Source organism: Schistocerca serialis, chromosome 1 (genome assembly GCF_023864345.2).
Source record: "Schistocerca serialis cubense isolate TAMUIC-IGC-003099 chromosome 1, iqSchSeri2.2, whole genome shotgun sequence".
NCBI classification, from domain to species: domain Eukaryota; kingdom Metazoa; phylum Arthropoda; class Insecta; order Orthoptera; family Acrididae; genus Schistocerca; species Schistocerca serialis.
In genome coordinates this window covers 1,267,326,987-1,267,348,126 of record NC_064638.1, presented here as the reverse complement: position 1 = coordinate 1,267,348,126, position 21,140 = coordinate 1,267,326,987, and the positions used below count along the sequence as shown (strand labels likewise).

The window sequence follows — 21,140 nt, the reverse complement described above, 5'->3', positions numbered from 1 at the left end:
ATTGCACTTTTATCAGACGTACATTCAGAAAAGACCATGCTTAAAAGGCCTTAATTGGCGTGAGAAGCTTAGAAGCCATTGCAATGCGTGAACAACATAAAAATTCGATTAAGTAAAAATAAAAATGTCTCTGCAGTCCATATAGTCTACACGAGCGAAGCAATGGCTGCTAAGCTAGTTGTGCTTTTAAAAAGTGGACGTCTATCAACGCTTTTTTATTTTATTTTTTAAAATATTCTTATTGAGCAAACTTAGGATTGCGGCATGTTGATATTTGTGTCAGAATGAAAAGAAAAATTATTTCATAATGTGTCTTATCTACACTCCTGGAAATTGAAATAAGAACACCGTGAATTCATTGTCCCAGGAAGGGGAAACTTTATTGACACATTCCTGGGGTCAGATACATCACATGATCACACTGACAGAACCACAGGAACATAGACACAGGCAACAGAGCATGCACAATGTCGGCACTAGTACAGTGTATATCCACCTTTCGCAGCAATGCAGGCTGCTATTCTCCCATGGAGACGATCGTAGAGATGCTGGATGTAGTCCTGTGGAACGGCTTGCCATGCCATTTCCACCTGGCGCCTCAGTTGGACCAGCGTTCGTGCTGGACGTGCAGACCGCGTGAGATGACGCTTCATCCAGTCCCAAACATGCTCAATGGGGGACAGATCCGGAGATCTTGCTGGCCAGGGTAGTTGACTTACACCTTCTAGAGCACGTTGGGTGGCACGGGATACATGCGGACGTGCATTGTCCTGTTGGAACAGCAAGTTCCCTTGCCGGTCTAGGAATGGTAGAACGATGGGTTCGATGACGGTTTGGATGTACCGTGCACTATTCAGTGTCCCCTCGACGATCACCAGTGGTGTACGGCCAGTGTAGGAGATCGCTCCCCACACCATGATGCCGGCTGTTGGCCCTGTGTGCCTCGGTCGTATGCAGTCCTGATTGTGGCGCTCACCTGCACGGCGCCAAACACGCATACGACCATCATTGGCACCAAGGCAGAAGCGACTCTCATCGCTGAAGACGACACGTCTCCATTCGTCCCTCCATTCACGCCTGTCGCGACACCACTGGAGGCGGGCTGCACGATGTTGGGGCGTGAGCGGAAGACGGCCTAACGGTGTGCGGGACCGTAGCCCAGCTTCATGGAGACGGTTGCGAATGGTCCTCGCCGATACCCCAGGAGCAACAGTGTCCCTAATTTGCTGGGAAGTGGCGGTGCGGTCCCCTACGGCACTGCGTAGGATCCTACGGTCTTGGCGTGCATCCGTGCGTCGCTGCGGTCCGGTCCCAGGTCGACGGGCACGTGCACTTTCCACCGACCACTGGCGACAACATCGATGTACTGTGGAGATCTCAAGCCCCACGTGTTGAGCAATTCGGCGGTACGTCCACCCGGCCTCCCGCATGCCCACTGTACGCCCTCGCTCAAAGTCCGTCAACTGCACATACGGTTCACGTCCACGCTGTTGCGGCATGCTACCAGTGTTAAAGACTGCGATGGAGCTCCGTATGCCACGGCAAACTGGCTGACTCTGACGGCGGCAGTGCACAAATGCTGCGCAGCTAGCGCCATTCGACGGCCAACACCGCGGTTCCTGGTGTGTCCGCTGTGCCGTGCGTGTGATCATTGCTTGTACAGCCCTCTCGCAGTGTCCGGGGCAAGTATGGTGGGTCTGACACACCGGTGTCAATGTGTTCTTTTTTCCATTTCCAGGAGTGTAATTTATCCCTTAACTAGACAATAGGTGGAAGGAAAACAACGAAAACAATCATATTTTAGTGTATTGATTACACTTATGCATTATTAAAGTAATTTGTTTATTAAAATTTCCACGACACTGAACACATAACAATTCCTTTTTTCTGTACATTTGGTCAGTCTTGTTGTAGGTACGTAATGGTTGATAAAACTGACACCTAATAATTTTAGAATCCGTCGTTACTGTCCTTGCACGTAAACTGTTTTACAGTATTGTATCAAAAATAACGTGGCTAGCGCATTTGGATACGGAAATAGTATATAAGAATTTTTAACTCCGCTCTAAAATTCAAACACTTTACACAGAAAACAGTTCAAAAGTTTGAACAATAAAAATGTATTCATAAATTTCCTGGAATATGTTTAAGCAATAAGAAACGTGTCCACATAGTTCTGAAACGTCTTTGATAGTGGGCGAAAATCTTGTGAGCTACCAATCTTTTCATATTATAATCAAGAATAAATGTCAAACACAGTCACAAAGAAGAGCACACACGGAAAGAAAAGTGTGTCTTGATGAAATTGCGCTGTATCCACACGACTCCATCTGCATGTGTCACCAAACAGTAAAGTTATACATGAATTGTATATTGTCTTCTTTCTTCCAGTTTTCGTTGACGAAACCTGAAATAAAGAGAAAGATCCGATTATTCTGAACTGTTAACAACAGTAATGTAGTGGCTGTCTTAAAACTATCAGCTGCCAGAGCAACAGACGCAAAATAGTTAAAGTTAGACTAAAGAAACATTAGTTGTGTAGAAGAAATATTTGTGTTTAAAGAAACACATAGTCTCAAATCAGGTGAAGCTGGAGATAACGAAACAAATGCTATGTGAAAGAAATATGTGTGTTTAAAGAAATACACTGAAACATTCTATTTATTTTTTAGCAGTAAGTGCTTTTTTTAATCACCCCTGTAGATTTCTAAGTGATATCCACTGCTGTGTTTGATGGTATCCCTTCCCAAGAACACAAGACGAGGCAATAGAAATTAGCAAAGATTCAAGCCCCAATTTGTAAATGAAATATTAAGTAACAATTCAACTTTCCCTAAGATGAAATGGATGATTTTTATCTTAAGCAATGGAAGTGTCTCTTTCAAGGGTCACCACAGATTAAAAAGACGCACTTCTTCTTCGTCAAAGTACCTGATGAACGACGAAGCGATCAAAAAATATAGCGAGTCAGGTATTTAGTTTTGGATGTAACCTCGTCCACGCCAAGCAGTAAGGCCTCCAAAAACATCAGTAATGGGAAAATCCAACTCGCGATTTTCTTACGTGACATCCTGAATGTCATGGATCAAGGCAATGGGCAGTGTATTTAGACCCTTGCTGTCCATGTTCTACACTAATGATCTGGTAGACAATATTAATACTGAACTAAGGATTTTTCACGGGTGATACATAGCAAATAAGACAAACTAATTAAGGGACACTGAATATATAGAAAGAAGAGCAGCACGAATAGTGACAGGTTTGTTTCACTCATGCAAGAGCGTCACTGAAATGTTGAAGACTCTGAAATAGCAGACGCTTGAAGATCGAAGTCATTTATTTCACGAAGCATTACTTACAAAGTTTCAAGAACGAGTATTAAGTGAGGTATCTAGGAAATACTACAGCTCCTTATGTCTAGCACCCGTAGGGATCGAGAAGACAACATTAGTCTATTTAAAGGGTACACAAAGGAATTTTTGTCATTCATTTTTTCCATGCTGCACAAGCAACTGGAAAGCGAAGAAAACCTAGGAGGACTTGCAGGAGCATTTCCGCAATAATTCTTCCCCAGACCCATACGTGAATAGAACGGGAAGAAGCCTTAATGCACGGCTAGATGGTTAGCTCCTTCTACCGTGCGCTCCACAGTATTTTGCATAATGCGTATGTGGCTGTAGATAATCCAAGTTAGATTTCAACAGATGTTGTTGGAAAAAAATGGCTTTGTAAAGTAAGTACACATACAAAGTAGCATCTAAATATCTTGTAGGTACATATTTAGATCACTGTTACGTTATAAAAAGTCAGAAAGATGCAAAGCTATAACTAATCTGAAAGTACAGTGTAGTACGTAACGCAAAAGCTATACACATACACTACTGGCCATTAAAATTGCTACACCAATAAGAAATTCAGACGATAAACGGGTATTGATTGGACAAATATATTATACTAGAACTGACATGTGATTACATTTTCACGCAATTTGGGTACATAGATCCTGAGAAATCAGTACCCAGAACAACCACCTCTGGCCGTAATGACGGCCTTGATACGCCTGGGCATTGATGCAAACAGAGCTTGGATGGCGTGTACAGGTACAGCTACCCATGCAGCTTTAATACGATACCACAGTTCATCAAGAGTAGTGACTGGCGTATTGTGACGAGCCAGTTGCTCGGCCACCATTGACCAGACGTTTTCAGTTGGTGAGATATCTGGAGAATGTGCTGGCCAGGGCAGCAGTCGAACATTTTCTGTATCCAGAAAGGTCCGTACAGGACCTCCAACGTGCGGTCGTACATTATCCTGCTGAAATGTAGGGTTTCTCAGGGGTCGAATGAAGGGTAGAGCCACGGGCTGTAACACATCTGAAATGTAACGTCCACTGTTCAGAGTGTCGTCAATGCGAACAAGAGGTGACCGGGACGTGTACCAATGGCACCCCATACAATCACGCCCGGTGATACGCCAGTATGGCGACGACGAATACACGCTTCCAATGTGCGTTCACCGCGATGTCGCCAAACACGAATGCGACTATCATGATGGTGTAAACAGAACCTTGATTCATCCGAAAAAAAGACGTTTTGCCATTCGTGCATCCAGGTTCGTCGTTGAGTACACCATCGCAGACGCTCCTGTCTGTGATGCAGCGTCAAGGGTAACCGCAGCCACGGTCTCCGAGCTGATAGTCCATGCTCCTGCAAACCTCGTCGAACTGTTCGTGCAGATGGTTGTTGTCTTGCAAACGTCTCCATCTGTTGACTCAGGGATCGAGACGTGGCTGCACGATCCGTTACAGCCATGCGGATAAGATGCCTGTCATCTCGACTGCTAGCGTTACGAGGCCATTGGGATCCAGCACGGCGTTCCGTATTACTCTCCTGAACCCACCGATTCCATATTCTGTCATGGATCATTGGATCTCGAACAACGCGAGCAGCAATGTCGCGATACGATAAACTTCAATCGCGATAGGCTACAATCCTACCTTTATCAAAGTCGGAAACGTGATGGTACGTATTTCTCCTCCTTACACGAGGCATCACAACAACGTTCACCAGGCATCGCCGATCAACTGCTGTTTCTGTATGAGAAATCGGTTGGAAACTTTCCTCATGTCAGCACGTTGTAGGTATCGCCACCGGCGCCCACCTTGTGTGAATGCTCTGAAAAGCTAATCATTTGCATATCACAGCATCTTCTTCCTGTCGCTTAAATTTTGCCTCTGTAGCACGTCATCTTCGTAGTGTAGCAATTTTAATGGCCAGCAGTGTAAATTCGTATATATTTCAGATCACTGATGATGTTTTCTAAAAATAAAGGGAAAACGCTTATAGCATAATGAAATTGGTTTTGTTCAGTTTCATATAGACGCACACACACATACACGTACACATACACATACACTGCCAAAACATTATGACCACTGTCCACCGGGAGGTTGTATGCTACCTGGTGCCGTTGAGGTCACGCACGTGACGTGGTAAGAGAAGTATATGAGCGGAGCAGAGACGAATAGGGAATCATTCTAGCGACGATATGTGGTGTAAATGCGGAATCCCGCTGCTTAAGGGGGGTAGGGTATGAAACGGGCCGACTTGGAGCGGGAGAGGTACCACAGGACATTTTAATTTCCGCTGTCTATACTTTTACAAATATATTCATGAAACTTTGTGAGCATGACCAAGAAGGATTCAGGATTCACACTCGTAGCAGAGGAAGTTCAAAAACAAAACAAAATAAAAATTTTTTACATGTGAAATTTTATCATTTTTTTTACTTTGCATTTGTTGCTATACGAACACCTCTCTTCATCAGTCAGAGAGATTCTTCGATGAATTTGGCACAGCATGCGAACCTTACTTACAGGTGCATGAAACTCTAGAATTTTCCAAATTTATTTAAAAACTGTGGTAAACACTGAGATATTTAACCATAAAATTTGAGTTTTTTCTAAACATGAAGTTTACATGTAACATCTCATTCATTTTTTCATAAATTAAATAAATTGTAGAGTTTCATACATCTGTAAGTGTGGTTTGTATGCTGTGCAAAATTCATGGAAGAATTTCTCTTACTTATGAAGAGAAGTGTACCCATAGCGACAAATGCAGTCAATAGTAAGTGGAAAAATGATAAAATTTCACATGTAAAAAATATTTGGTTTGTTATGCTTTCGAACTTCCACTGCTGTGAGAGTGAATCCTGATTCCAGAATGAGATTTTCACTCTGCAGCGGAGTGTGCGCTGATATGAAACTTCCTGGCAGATTAAAACTGTATGCCCGACCGAGACTCGAACTCGGGAACCCTTGCCTTTCGCGGGCAAGTGCTCTACCATCTGAGCTACCGAAGCACGACTCACACCCGGTACTCACAGCTTTACTTCTGCCAGTATCTCGTCTCCTACCTTCCAAACTTTACAGAAGCTCGTCTGCGAACCTTGCAGAACTAGCACTCCTGAAAGAAAGGATACTGTGGAGACATGGCTTAGCCACAGCCTGGGGGATGTTTCCAGAATGAGATTTTCACTCTGCAGCGGAGTGTGCGCTGATATGAAACTTCCTGGCAGATTAATCCTGATTCCTTCCTGGTCATGCTGAGAAAGTTGTATGAATTTGTTTGTAAAAGTATAGACAGTGGGAATTAAAATGTCCTGTGGTGTCTCTCCTGCTCCAAGTCGGCCCGCTTGACGTCCTACTCCCCTTAAACGACTTTGACAAAAGCCATATTGTTGTGCCCCAGTGCCTGGGAGCGAGAGTCTCGAAAACGGCGAAGCTGCTCGCGTGCAACTGTGCTGTGTGGAAAGTGGTTGAAGAATGCTGGAACTACTAGTAGGCGACAATAAGTTTGGTGTCCATTCCTCATCACAGAACATAGGGATCGGGAGCTTGCCTGCACTTTAGCAAGATAAGCGTCGTTCTGTGGCAGACCTCATGATAGTGCTGGCGCAGGCTCAATTGTTTTTGGAGCACGCCGTCCAGCGCACGGTGTCGAAGTTGGTGTTCTACAGCAGAGGACCCCAAAGGGTTCTCATGTTGATCCAACAACAACGTCAGTTATGATTACAGTGGGCACGGAATCATCGAGATTGGACCGCGGATCAATGGAATTGTGTCGCCTGGTCGGATGAATCCCGTTCATTCTTAAATCAGGTTGATGGTCGTGTCCCGAACGGCTACTCGAAACTTCCAGCGCTCCACGGACGCAGGCAGGTGGGAGCTGTGTTATGTTATGGGGGGAGATTCGCTTGGGCTCCCATGGGATCTGCGGTAGTAATGGAAGGCACCACTTGTGAGCCTTTATGCTTGACGTCTTCCCCAACAGCGGTGGCATCTTGCAGCAGGACAACTGTCCCTATCGGGAGGCCAGAATTGTGCTGCAATGGTTTGAGGAGTGTGATTGTGAACTCACATTGATGACTTGGCCATCATATTCGGCTTATGTGAGTCCGGTGAAACTCAACTGGGACTTTATCGGGCGCCAGCTCAGAGCCTGAAAACGAACGTGCCGTAAAATACGGGAAGTGTGTGACCTGTGCGTAGGCACCTGGTGCCACAAATATTTCGAAACATACCAAGTATTTGTCACATACAAGCACGCAGAATCACTGCTTAGCCGGGTTCCAGAGATGGTCCAACACGCTTTTAAGCAGATGGTCATAATGTTTCGGCTCATCAGTGTACATTACAGTTGTTGTTGTTGTGGTCTTCAGTCCTGAGACTGGCTTGATGCAGCTCTCCATCTACTCTATTCAGTGTGAACGCCGGAAATGCATATCCTCCTATTTCCATCTACTGCACTGCGAATTTTTTTCCTTATTTTGTTACCTGAAGATATAACATTTTGGCGTCTTTGTATATCGTAATTGTTTTATTATTTGTATATATATGCATTTATGTCGATGTATAATTGGTTTTGTGAATATTATTTGTATTTATACGCTGGGTCTGGCCTAGTGAAAACTATGTCATCGAACGAATACATCGATAGGTCGTGTGGAGAACCAAAGTGTTTAGGATCTTTGGTAGTGTTAACTCTGCCGCGTGGAGCGCGGGCTGAGCAGAAAGAGTCCGGCTAGGGTGGTGCAGAGGAGCAGGTGTGTTGTGTGACGCTCCCGCGAGTTGCCGCGCTTTCGGGGTTGCGCAGCATGTAATTGCGCTCGACTTGCTATGATAGTTTCTGACACGGTGTCGCGGACGGGAAGCATTAGCTGGCGCACATCAAGAGCCCGTTTCGCCTGGTGACCGTGTCGAGAAGAAGGCGCGCCAACATCCAGCTTCTGCAACAGCGACGGCCGACAATGAGTGACTGTCGCCACCTCCTCGATCGACGGCTTCAAACCTTCAATCAACCAACAAGGAAGACTGGAAGCACGTAAAGTTTTAGAACTGTATGGCAGACCTCAGCTTTTCAAACTGTTCCATTTTCGTAACTATAATTACAGCAACTTAGCATGAACATTTGTTGCTCATTGTCCCAATTGCATTACCAAGCAGGGTCCCTTCCTTTTCCGGAATGAACTCGAGTGTCGCTGAAATTCAAACGCCAGCATTAAAGTAAAAGCATTCGATTTCACTGCTTTAATTTCAAAGTTCAGTTAAGGTATTTATAGCTGGCTACAATATTTAGATTACACAAGCACAAATTAAGAGTGCGAGTTTTGTTACCATATTTTAGCTTACCTGTGACTGCAGCTCAGCTTGGTACGTACTAAATTTTACTATTGTTAATTGTTCAGAATCATTTAATTCAAGTTCAAATTGCGTAGATTAAAGTAGGTTTTGAAATGATTGTTGAGGTAGCCCAAGACTAACCTTATATTTTACTGAATTTCGATGTGCTTCAGAAACAAAGCTCACTATTAATTTCAGTCACTAAATTAACTTTCAATTTTCCGGTTTTATTAATTCTTTTGCTAAATTAAGTCAGAGTGTAGCGAAATTTATTACTTCTGACAAACTTTCAGTTTTCACACTACACGTGTCAACCTTCAGTTGCAACGCTTCTAGTGCTAAATATATGTGTAATAACCTTTCTTTTTCAGTTACTATAGTAATTGTCCATAGGACTGGCGACCGTAATTTCCCCCAAATCTCAAATATCTAATTACCGCTAGTTAATTGTTAACGTAACGGCCGCACATTTACTTTCTTTATTAACTTTACCCCTTTTCAAAATTAATTTCCACCAGTTTCATTTGCATTTTTCGTTTCATTTAGATGTGACCATTTCCTCCCGCTTTACCGACAGATTAACTTCGGTGACGATTGCTTTTCCCAAATTTCCATTAGGTACACGCGGTTTAATTTTTCACTGTCATTAAGGTCGGTAAGTGAGGGGGAGGTTACAAGTGCAAGCTTCTTCATCTCCCAGTACTTACTGCAACCTACATCCTTCTGAACCTGCTTAGTGTATTCATCTCTTGGTCTCCCTCTACGATTTTTAACCTTCACGCTGTCCTCCAATGCTAAATTTGTGATCCCTCGATGCCTCAGAACACGTCCTACCAACCGGTCCCTTCTTCTTGTCAAGTTGTGCCATAAACTCCTCTTCTCCCCAATTCTATTCAATACCTCCTCATTAGGTATGTGATCTACCCATCTAATCTTCAGCATTCTTCTGTAGCACCACATATCGAGAACTTCTATTCTCTTCTTGTCCAAACTATTTATCGTCCATGTTTCACTTCCATACATGGCTACACTCCATACAAATACTTTCAGAAACGACTTCCTGACACTTAAATCTATACTCTATGTTAACAAATTTTTCTTCTTCAGAAACGCTTTCCTTGCCATTGCCAGTCTACATTTTATATCCTCTCTACTTCGACCATCGTCAGTTATTTTGCTCCCCAAATAGCAAAACTCCTTTACTACTTTAAGTGTCTCATTTCCTAATCTAATTCCCTCAGCATCACCCGACTTAATTCGACTACAGTCCATTATCCTCGTTTTGCTTTTGTTGATGTTCATCTTACATCCTCTTATCAAGACACTGTCCATTCCGTTCAGCTGCTCTTCCAAGTCCTTTGCTGCCTCTGACAGAATTACAATGTCATCGGCGGACCTCAAAGTTTTTATTTCTTCTCCATGGATTTTAATACCTACTCCGAATTTTTCTTTTGTTTCCTTTACTGCTTGCTCAATATACAGATTGAATAACATCGGGGGGACGCTACAACCCTGCCTCACTCCCTTCCCAACTACTGCTTCCCTTTCATGCCCCTCGACTCTTATAACTGCCATCTAGTTTCTGTACAAATTGTAAATAGTCTTTCGCTCCCTGTATTTTACCCTTGCCACCTTTAGAATTTGAAAGAGAGTATTCCAGTCAACGTTGTCAAATGCTTTCTCTAAGTCTACAAATGCTAGAAACGTAGGTTTGCCTATCCTTAATCTAGCTTCTAAGAGAAGTCGTAGGGTCAGTATCGCCTCACGTGTTCCAACATTTCTACGCAATCCAAACGTTACAGTCATGAACATAATATTAGGTTTTACCTTATCGTCGACGTTGAGATCGTTAAAGATGGAATAGACCTTCAGATTGCGGTAGGGTGGGGAAGAAAATCAGCCATTTCCTTTCAAAGGAACCGTCCGGGAATTTACCTAAATCTGCACTGTCGGACGCAAATTTGCAACGCTATCATTTGGAATACAGGCCCTGTGTCCACTACTACGAGTACACACAGTCTCTTTGTCTCGAGTGCACACCTGGCGTGGTACGGCAGTATTTAATGTCATGTGTTGTTTACATACCTACTGATTAACTTGTTAAATTGGATGGTGTCATGGTCACATTCAGCTTCACTTAGTTCTCGACTGTCTGAGAATCCAGAAGGTGGCTGGAGATGATAACTGGAGAAACTGGCATCACCTTCAGCGGAGCTTGTTTCCGAGCTGAAAAAAAAGGAGCTTCGTTGTATTTGTAATTATTAGTACTGTAATAACTCAGTATTAGCTATTAGAATATACAGGGAGTGCGTAAAGTCCGGGTACACTTTCAGTTATTTATTGTACAGGAGCTAAACATTGTACAGATATCATACATATGTCATTTTGAAGAGAAACCCTGAAAGGGTTTTTCATGTATCCCGCCACAGCGTAGTTTGGTAATTTGCCGATAGTCAGCGCTAGTCGCAAACATGACGAGTTCAGGTGCGGAGCGAGCTTTCTGTGCGTTGGAGTTCGACAGAAACAAGTGTGCTACAGCTCTTCAACGGATGTGTGACTTTTTTCTGTGGGGACACATAAAGATCTAGTGTATGTAGCGCCTCTACAGCGTGATGTAGCAGAGCTCCGCGAGAGAATACGGGAAGCCACTGCCACAGTCGACGATGCCATGCTGGGACGCGCATGCCAAGAATTTGATTACCGTATTGACGTCTGCCGGGTCACTCATGGTTCGCATATCGAATGTTTGTAAAAAAAATAAAATAATTGTAAGTGTTCCCGGACTTTATGTACACCCTGTATATGTAAGAGTGTAAATCTTAACAAACACTTAAAATTGAATGTTTTCAGTTGCAGTACTTAACTAACAGTACAAATAGATCAGCAAGTAAAAGAGCCATCAAACATGGCACATATTAAAGTAAGTATGAAATACATTCACATATATATCCAACGAAAAATCATATTTTTGTGTGGGGTAAAAAAGGAGGGGGGGAAGGATGGGGAGAGAGGGGGAGAGAGAGAGAGAGAGAGAGATTCAACAATTCAGCAGATCAATAACGCCTTGTTATACTTCTGACCTTAATGCAAGCACTGTTGATTGTCCCCCTGAGGAATATCGTGCCAAATTCTAGAAGAGCGTAGCACCCAAAAGATTGGAAAAGGGCACAGGTCATCCCCGTTTTCAAGAAGGGACGTCGAACAGATGTGCAGAACTATAGACCTACATCTCTAACGTCGATCAGTTGTAGAATCATGGAACACGTATTATGTTCGAGTATAATGACTTTTCTGCAGACTAGAAATCTACTCTGTAGGAATCAGCATGAGTTTCGAAAAAGACGGTCATGTGAAACCGATCTCGCGCTATTCGCCCACGAGACTCAGAGGGCCATAGATACGGGTTCCCAGGTAGATGCCGTGTTTCTTGACTTCCGCAAAGCGTTTGATACTGTTCCCCACAGTCGTTTAATGAACAAAGTAAGAGCATATGGACTATCAGACAAATTGTGTGATTGGATTGAAGAGTTCCTAGATAACAGAACGCAGCATGTCATTCTCAATGGATAGAACTCTTCCGGAGTAAGAGTGATTTCAGGTATACCGCAGGGGAGCGTCGTAGGACTGTTACTATTCACAATATAAATAAATGACCTTGTGGATAACATCGGCAGTTCACTGAGGCTTTTTGCGGATGATGCGGTATTATATAGAGAGGTTGTAACAATGGAAAAATGTACTGAAATGCAGAAGGATCTGCAACGAATTGACGCATGGTGCAGGAAATGGCAATTGAATCTCAATGTAGACAAGTGTAATGTGTTGCAATCACATAGAAAGAAAGATCGTTTATCATTTGGCTACAATATGGCAGGTCAGCAACTGGAATTCCATAAATTATCTGGAAGGAGGCATTAGGAGTGATTTAAAATGGAATTACCATATAAAATTAATCGTCGGTAAAGCAGATGCCAGACTGAGATTCATTGGAAGAATCCTAAGGAAATGCAATCCGAAAACAAAGGAAGTAGGTTACAGTACACTTGTTCGCCCACTGCTTGAATACTGCTCACTGGTATGGGATCCGTACCAGACAGGGTTGATAGAAGAGATAGAGAAGATCCAACAGAGAGCAGCGCGTTTCGTTACAGGATTTACTAATCACGAAAGCGTTACGGGGATGGTAGATAAACTACAGTGGAAGACTCTGCAAGAGAGACTCTCAGTAGCTCGGTACGGGCTTTTGTTGAAGTTTAGAACATACTTTCACCGAGGGGTCAAGCAGTATATTGCTCCCTCCTACGTATATCTCGCGAAGAGACCATGAGGATAAAATCAGAGAGATTAGAGCCCAGACAGAGGCATACCGACAAGCTTTCCTTCCACGAACAATACGAGACTGGAATAGAAGGGAGAACCGATAGAGGTACTCAAGGTGCCCTCCGCCAGGCACCGTCGGGTGGCTTGCGGAGTATGGATGTAGATGTAGACGTAGACGTAGATTCTGTACAATTCGCGCTTTAGATCGTCAAAATCCCGATCTGGTTGGAGGGCCCTGTCCATGCCGCTCCAAACGTTCTCAACTGTGGGAGGAAAGACCCGGCGGCCTTGTCGGGCCACGACAGGATTTGGCAATCACGGGTAAGCAACTTGGCAGAATGCGCCTCCTCTACCCCTTCCTGAATCCCACGACCACACTGTCTCCACACTGCGGAAAGACGCTGTATCTGGCAATTATCAGACCAGTTGTGGAATATGCCGCCCTGTTGTGGGGGAATGTCGCCAAGACTCATATCAGCAGAACAGGTGGCTGAGACTGGCACTACATATTCCGCGTGACTTCAGCACGGCCGAACTACATCGGCTAACGGGCGCGCAGATGCTGGAGGACAGCTTCAAGCAGTCGGCGAGACTCTTCTATGCCGACACGAGAAGATCTACGAATCCTCTCATCAGGAATCTGGGAAACCAGATTCACTGGCGAGAGACAACGAGATGGCCAGACTTGCTACGAGAGTAGCAACGCTGCTCAGGCAGCAAGAGGAAGGAAAAGGAAGGGTGTCAAACCAGGAGAAATAAACCAAGACGCGATGAACTGAAAATGAGCCAGAGGAAGAAGAAGGAAAAGCAGCTGGACCTGCTAACCCTTCAACCTAACGAAGCTGCAGCTTCGAGATGACACAAAGCAAGCAAGCATTTGGCAAGCACGACGAGAAGCAGTAGAAAGTTTCGCTGTGTGCGGGCGGGCATTACATTGCAGAACTGTAAGCCGAGGATGGTTTGGCATGAAGGGCAACAACACGGGGTGTAGAGTGTCGTCGACATACCGCTGAGCTGTAAGACTGCAGCTGATGACAACGAAACGGGTCTAGCTGTCAAAAGAAATGGCACCCCAGATTCTTGTTGGGTTGTATTGCGGGCAACAGTCAGGTTATTATCCCACTGCCGTCCAGGGCATCTCCAGACACCTCCTCGCTGGTCGTCGGAGCTTCGTTCGAAGCGGGACTCTTTACTGGAGACAATTATTTTGCAGTCAACGAGATTCCAGGCCGAACGCCTGTCTGGAGACGCTGCTGTCAGAGGAGGGACGTCAACGTAACTGTCGCCCACCATACGACCCGATAGTCAGGAGTGATGGCCTGGGGTGGCATTTCTTTTCAGAGCCAGACCGCTTTGGTTGTCAGCCGTGGTACCCTTACAGCACGGCGGTACATCGACCATATTTTGTGCTTCGTTTTCTTGGTGGTAAGCCATCCTGGGGTTACATTCCAGTAAGATAACGCCCTTCGGCACATGACGGCAGTTTCTACTGCTTGTCATTGTGCTTGGCAAACCCTATCTTGGTCAACAAGGTCGCCGTTGGAGTATTAGGGGCAGCGGCCTCCAACCGGCTTGGAGTTTTGACCATGTAACGCGACAATTCGGCAGAATTTGACGCGATGTACCTCAGGAGCACATCCAACAACTTTATAAATCAATACCAAGCTTAATAACTGCTTGCGTAATGGCCAGAGGTGGAACAACGCGTTACTGATCTGCTCAGCTTGTCAGACTCCTTCTCTTGAACAAATCACCCAAATTTTTTGTAATTGTAATAATTTGTTTGTCTGTACATGTACACCGCATGTATCGATGTCCGTCTAATCCGAATAATTTCTTTGTAGTGGGTCGTTTTCTTTTTTTGTCTTAGAGTGCATATGAAAGACAAACATCCAACAGTATGTTAGCCCAGTACTTAGCCATACCTGTAACTTTTCCTTTAGGAGTGGTCGGTTTCCTGACCGATTAAAGTACTCGGTAGTGAAGCCACTTTATAAAAAGGGAGACAGGGATAATGTTGATAATTATAGACCTATTTCTATGCCATCGGTGTTTGCTAAAGTTATCGAGAAGGTTGTATATACAATGTTACTGGAGCACTAAAATTCACATAATTTGCTGTCAAATGTACAGTTTGGTTTTAGAATTGGTTTAACAACTGAAAATGCTATATTCTCTTTACTCTGTGAGGTTTTGGACGTATCAAATAAAAGGTTGCGAACGGTAGGTGTTTTCGTTGATTTAACGAAGGCTTTTGACTGTGTTAACTACAAAATACTACTGCAGAAGTTGGACCATTATGGAGTATGGGGAGTAGCTTACAATTGGTTCGCCTCTTACTTTAAGAACAGAAAGCAGAAGGTAATTATCCACAATATTGAGAGTGGTAGTGATGTTCAGTCCTAATGGAGCACTGTTAAGTGGGGCGTTCCCCAAGGGTCGGTGCTGGACCACTGCTGTTTCTTATTTATATAAATGATATGCCTTCTAGTATTACAGGTGATTCAAAAATATTTCTGTTTGCTGATGACACCAGCTTGGTAGTGAAGGATCTTGTGTGTAATATTGAAACATTATCAAATAATGTAGTTCATGAAATAAGTTCGTGGCTTGTGGAAAATAATTTGATGCTAAATCAAAGACTCAGTTTTTACAGTTTATAACTCACAATTCAACAAGAACTGATATTTTAATCAGACAGAATGGGCATGTTATAAGCGAGACGGAACAGTTCAAGTTCCTAGGCGTACGGATAGATAGTAAGCTGTTGTGGAAAGCCCATGTTCAGGATCGTGTTCAGAAACTAAATGCCGCTTTATTTACCATTAGAACAGTATCTGAAATAAGTGACATTTCAACACGAAAAGTAGTCTACTTCGCATATTTTCATACGCTTATGTCATATGGTATTATTTTTTGGGGTAATTCTTCTGATTCAAAAACGGGCTGTTCGAGCTATGTGTGGTGTAAGTTCGAAAACCTCTTGTCGACCCCTATTCAATAGTCTGGGAATTTTGACGTTGCCCTCACAGTATATATTTTCTTTAATGTCGTTTGTTGTTAGCAATATTAGCTTATTCCCAAGATTTAGCAGCTTTCACTCAGTTAATACTAGGCAGAAATCAAATCTGCATGTGGAATGCACTTCCTTGACACTTGTGCAGGAAGGAGTGCAGTATTCTGCTGCATCCATTTTCAATAAGCTACCACAAGAACTCAAAAATCTTAGCAGTAGCCCAAACGCTTTTAAGTCTAAACTGAAGAGCTTCCTCGTGGCTCACTCCTTCTACTCTGTCGAGGAGCTCCTGGAAGAGATAAAAAATTAAGCAAATTCAAGTGTTACATTCTTGATTTTCTTTATTTAAACTAACGACGTGTCGCCTGAATATGTTTCTTATATTTCATTTTATCTGTTTCTACAATCTACAACTGAATATGTTTCTTATATTTCATTTTATCTGTTTCTACAATCATGTTGTAATTTCATGTATTGGCTCGTTCCATGACCGTGGAGACTTCTCCTTAATGTGGTCCCACGGAACAATAAATAAATAAATAAATAAAAAATCTAAGGCGCTGCAGTCATGGACTGTGCGGCTGATCCCGGCGGAGGTTCGAGTCCTCCCTCGGGCATGGGTGTGTGTGTTTGTCCTTAGGATAATTTAGGTTAAGTTGTGTGTAAGATTAGGGACTGATGGCCTTAGCAGTTATGTCCCATGAGATTTCACACACATTTGAACATTTGAACAAACATCCAATCTAAACTTTCCGAAAAATGGCTCTAAGCACTATGGGACTTAACATCTGAGGTAATCAGTCCCCTAGACTTAGAACTATATAAACCTAACTAACCTAAGGACATCACACACATCCTGCTCGAGGCAGGATTCGAACCTGCGACCGTAGCAGCCGCGTGGTAAACATTCCGAGATCAGAGGTTGCTTCTTAAGTGATGTATCATAGGAACTTTAATGTTGCTGAATTTTCTCTCTTCTCATCCACTCCCTCTATATACTCATGTGGTCAAAAGTAAATAATACCACTAAATAGTAATTCAAGGCAATTATACAGATTTTAAAGTGTGCCGAAGTTAGGCACCATCACTGAGAAATGTCACTGAAGCAGAGACGCGGAGTGGGTCATATGACCAGTGCAAACGTGTTTGTTTGTGTGTGTGTGCGTGTGTGTGTGTGTGTGTGTGTGTGTGTGTGTGTGTGTGTGTGTGAGAGAGAGAGAGAGAGAGAGAGAGAGAGAGAGAGAGAGAGAGAGAGTGTGTGGAGTGAGTAGAAAGTCTGGGCAATCGGACGTTACGAATGACGCTCTCGACTGCGGAGGCTGGGCAGTTCTTGATATGAATCGGCTATGTTTCAGACGTGACAGTATGGTACTCTGTGAGTTCCTCCAGATGAAAGTAGACACATGGAAATGGAAATGAGCGTTTGGCGTCATTCGCCAGGAGTCCCTTACGGGGCAGGTCCGGCCGCCTTGGTGCAGGTCTTATTACATTCGACGCCACATTGGGCGACCTGCGTAGCGTATGGGGATGTGATGATGAAGGTAACACAACACCCAAAACCCGGGACCCTTAGGATGGCAGTCCGTCACGCTGACCCTTTTTTTTAAATCTCATTTTATTCCATATTGTTCGTTGATTTTGTTCGTGGCGGACGTCCGATGACACTCGTTCAGATTGTTCGTTGATCCGTTCACTAAGTTTTTTTTTAATTACAGAGGGTAGCTAAATCCTCTGACCGAACACGCTGAGCTATAGTGACGGCTGTCCATCCAGCTGTCGGGGTGGACAGCAGACACATGAAACGGCGCGAGTGCTAAGCGTGTTGGCTTTAAGCGGAGCGTTGGGGGGCCTCTATCGAGCATAATTTGTGTGTTCAGAGTCGTGTGACGGATTCGGATGTACGATTCACTCCCTACCGACACATGTTATGGTGAAGTGGATTTATTGTGACTTCATATTTTCATGGTACGTTCTCCATGTTAAGCATCGGTCCCATTTGAAGTGTGTGCGAAGGACAGTATAAGTTGTCGATTCTTCCCATATAGATGCCACCTAATTAGACTGGAATAATTATCAATTACATCTGATTGTCTCATGACTTTCCTTCTGGCTTTGCTCTCGCAATGGCGAGCAATTAGTGAGGTATGGTATCTTCTTTGAGAGTACCGGCCCATGAAACAATGTTACGGGTGTGTGTAAATCAATCATTTGAATTCTCCTTAAAGTACTTATATTCCAGTGACCGTCCTGAACGCCCTGTACTGAAGTAAGGAAACAATGTTCATTCATATAAGGGGCATGGCCAAGGACGCGACTATGAATTCGTTACTGATGTGGATAATCCTTTTGCGTATTGTACTCTACTACCCTGCTTTTTGTTCCTTTGCATGATTTTCAGTTTTAATTATAAGGTAATTTGAAGGCATTGGTCAGTATAAATATCTTGACTGTATAGCTCGTGTATGGAAGACTTACCTTGTTTCCTTTGTTTTTAAAAACAATTTCTGGTAAACTGTTGATTATAGAGATCTCGTTTGTTAATGAAACAGAGTAAATTTCAAGAGAGTTCCTGGTAATTTTAAAATTAATTCTGTTAAATTTGTGATGGCAAGAAGACGTCTTGTTGATCGGATAAATGCTTGGAAATGGTCAAGTTACTATGGTAAATTTTGCAGAGGTTATTATGTTTCAAAACAAAGAAAATTTCGCTGTTCTTTAAAAACAAATTGTTAGAAATTTGGTTGTGGGTCTGTCCTTTCTACCTAATCAGCCACCGACAGTAGGGTTCGGTCTCAGTAGCGCCACGGAAGAGAAAAACGCTTTCCTAGATTGCAAATAGCCCTGAATGACAGTGGAAACCACAGTAAGTATCACATTTATCACATTGTATATCTGCCGACGTATGCTGTACTTGATCCGCTTTTTGGTTAGTGGTAGAATCCAGGTAGATTTTTGTGCCACTTCGCTATTTTGTAGTTCAACTTGTTCTAGTTCGTACATTGAGAACTTCTGACCAAGTTACCTTGCGGGAGTTCTACTGAGTAATATATCATCCTCACCATCGTCATCATCATCAAAAGCAGCACCAGCAGCAGCAGTGAAGATGCAGAAGCAGCAGGAGCCCTGTGACTTTCTATGCTGGGTAATAAAACCCTCCTCTTTTCCATGCATTATCATCTTCAGCTGTACACAGACCTGATGTTCCTAGAATCACCCTCCCACCTTCCACTATGTTGCTATTCCGATCCGATCATTTATTACCTTTTGAAACCCAGCAAAGATCTTCCTTGGTTCAAGTAGCATCCATTCACGTGACTCGGGGTCTCGCCCATCTTCCTGTTTTTGTCATTACAGTGACAAAAGCATCCTCTATTCCAGTCTATTTTCTGACTCAATTTCTTATTTTCCTGTCTCTTCCAGTGAATGTCAACAAGCATATTTCCATTTCTCACGAAGAGATCCGTGTTTTTTGAATAATTTTCGCATTACAAAGCGTTCCCTCACTACCACGAATCAAAACTGATAAAATTGTTTCCTTCGAATAAAACAACATGATTGCTGTTACCGGTCACTATGTATTCTTCTTCACCTGGTGGATTTATATAGATTATTACGGTATGTCTTGTGTTGCGTTACGACTGTGGAGTTAAACGTGACATTGCCTCCAGGGGTCACAGGCTAAGCTTCCTGTCGTGTTACTTACATACACAATCACGAAGTGTATATGTATGAAAATAGAAATTCAGAGAATTGATGAAACATTGTTTTATGCTTCCAGCAATGGCTGAGTTCACCATTAATGAACTATTTGAAGGAAGAGATTTGGGCCAGCCGTTGTGGCCGAGCGGTTCTAGGCGCTTCAGTCCGGAACCGCGCTGCTGCTACGGTAGCAGGTTCGAATCCTGCCTCGGGCATGGATGTGTGTGATGTCGTTAGATTAGTTAGGTTTAAGTAGTTCTAAGTCTAGGGAACTGATGACCTCAAATGTTAAGTCCCATAGTGCTCAGAGCCACTTGAATCATTTGAAGAGATTTGGAAGCTTTATTTAAATATGGAAAATGTTTCTGCACTGGGATAGATAAATATGATGAGCAGATTCTCCATACATGGATTTTATATTGTAAGCTAAAGCTGCCTGTGGCTTAATATTTTCCGGCCACAGATGATGTTAATCATCCATTTTATCATCGAAAATAGTAAGTAAAAGATTCAGAAGAAATGAAAGTATAATTAGTCTGTAGAAACAAACCTTGACTACCTGTCGTGTGACGTCACTCTTTTATCACCACTGCAGGCAGGATAATGCCGCGGTGTCCGTCTCCTTTGAGGGATGGGAGACATCTCATTCGACTCAGTACTTGAGTCAAGGTGATAAATTTCTGCAACACACACATACACGTGCAAAGTAAAAACTGCAGGATGGGCACACCGTTTGCGTTGTGTAATTTGTGGTAGCGCACATATCGCATGAGCGTACTTCGTACTGCAAGTTATGCAAGACATATTTCTTTTTTACTGGAATGTCATTTGTTTATATGTTTCTCGAAATAACTGTAAAACTAATTTTGTATATTTAACTACCAGACTCTGCAGGTTCTGCGGTGACAGTTTCTTTAGCAAAATTTGTGCCCTTTGTAAACTTTATGCAAAAACAGCTAATATTTTTTTTTATTTGTCACGTGTTAGGAAAATCGACATGCAGAACAGGACGCAGTTTGTTTCATAGTGCGACAGAAAGCTCTGAAGCAGATTTGCGCTGTGTAGCAGTGTGGTGAGCCGACAGAGCGACACTACTCGCCGGTCAGCGTACCTACGCTCCTCGCCGTGGCCTGCTTCAGGGGCATCCGGTACCTGCTCGCTGCCGAGGGGCTGCCGCTCGTGTCCGACTCCGAGTTGTGGCCGGCGTCGGCCCTCTTGAGGCCGTGTTCGCCGTTGCTGTGCCTGTGCAGGCTGGACGACGTCATCGACTGCTGCATGTCACTCCCTGCAGGCAGAGAAAGGAACGGTTATGTGCTTTAGTGGTATTACGTCGTCACAGTTTCCAGATACCTACGGGTCGGAAATGTATCACCGTGAAGATACGCCCTCAAAACGGCAGCCAATCTGTGACGTGTGCGCAGA

At 43.5% G+C, this 21,140-nt stretch overlaps 1 protein-coding gene across 1 annotated transcript in view; it reads right to left on the bottom strand.

The window, feature by feature from the left end:
• Positions 1 to 1,933: 1,933 nt before the first annotated feature.
• Positions 1,934 to 21,140, bottom strand: part of LOC126456830 (Down syndrome cell adhesion molecule-like protein Dscam2) — a 416,068-nt gene continuing 396,861 nt past the window's right edge. Inside the window, exons 35-38 of the mRNA XM_050092636.1 lie at positions 20,830 to 21,003; positions 20,278 to 20,398; positions 10,769 to 10,909; positions 1,934 to 2,407 (exon numbers count right to left, since the gene is read on the bottom strand). Coding sequence (XP_049948593.1) covers positions 2,356 to 2,407; positions 10,769 to 10,909; positions 20,278 to 20,398; positions 20,830 to 21,003 — 488 coding nt within the window. The 3' untranslated portion in view covers positions 1,934 to 2,355. The remainder of the gene's footprint in view (positions 2,408 to 10,768; positions 10,910 to 20,277; positions 20,399 to 20,829; positions 21,004 to 21,140) is intronic.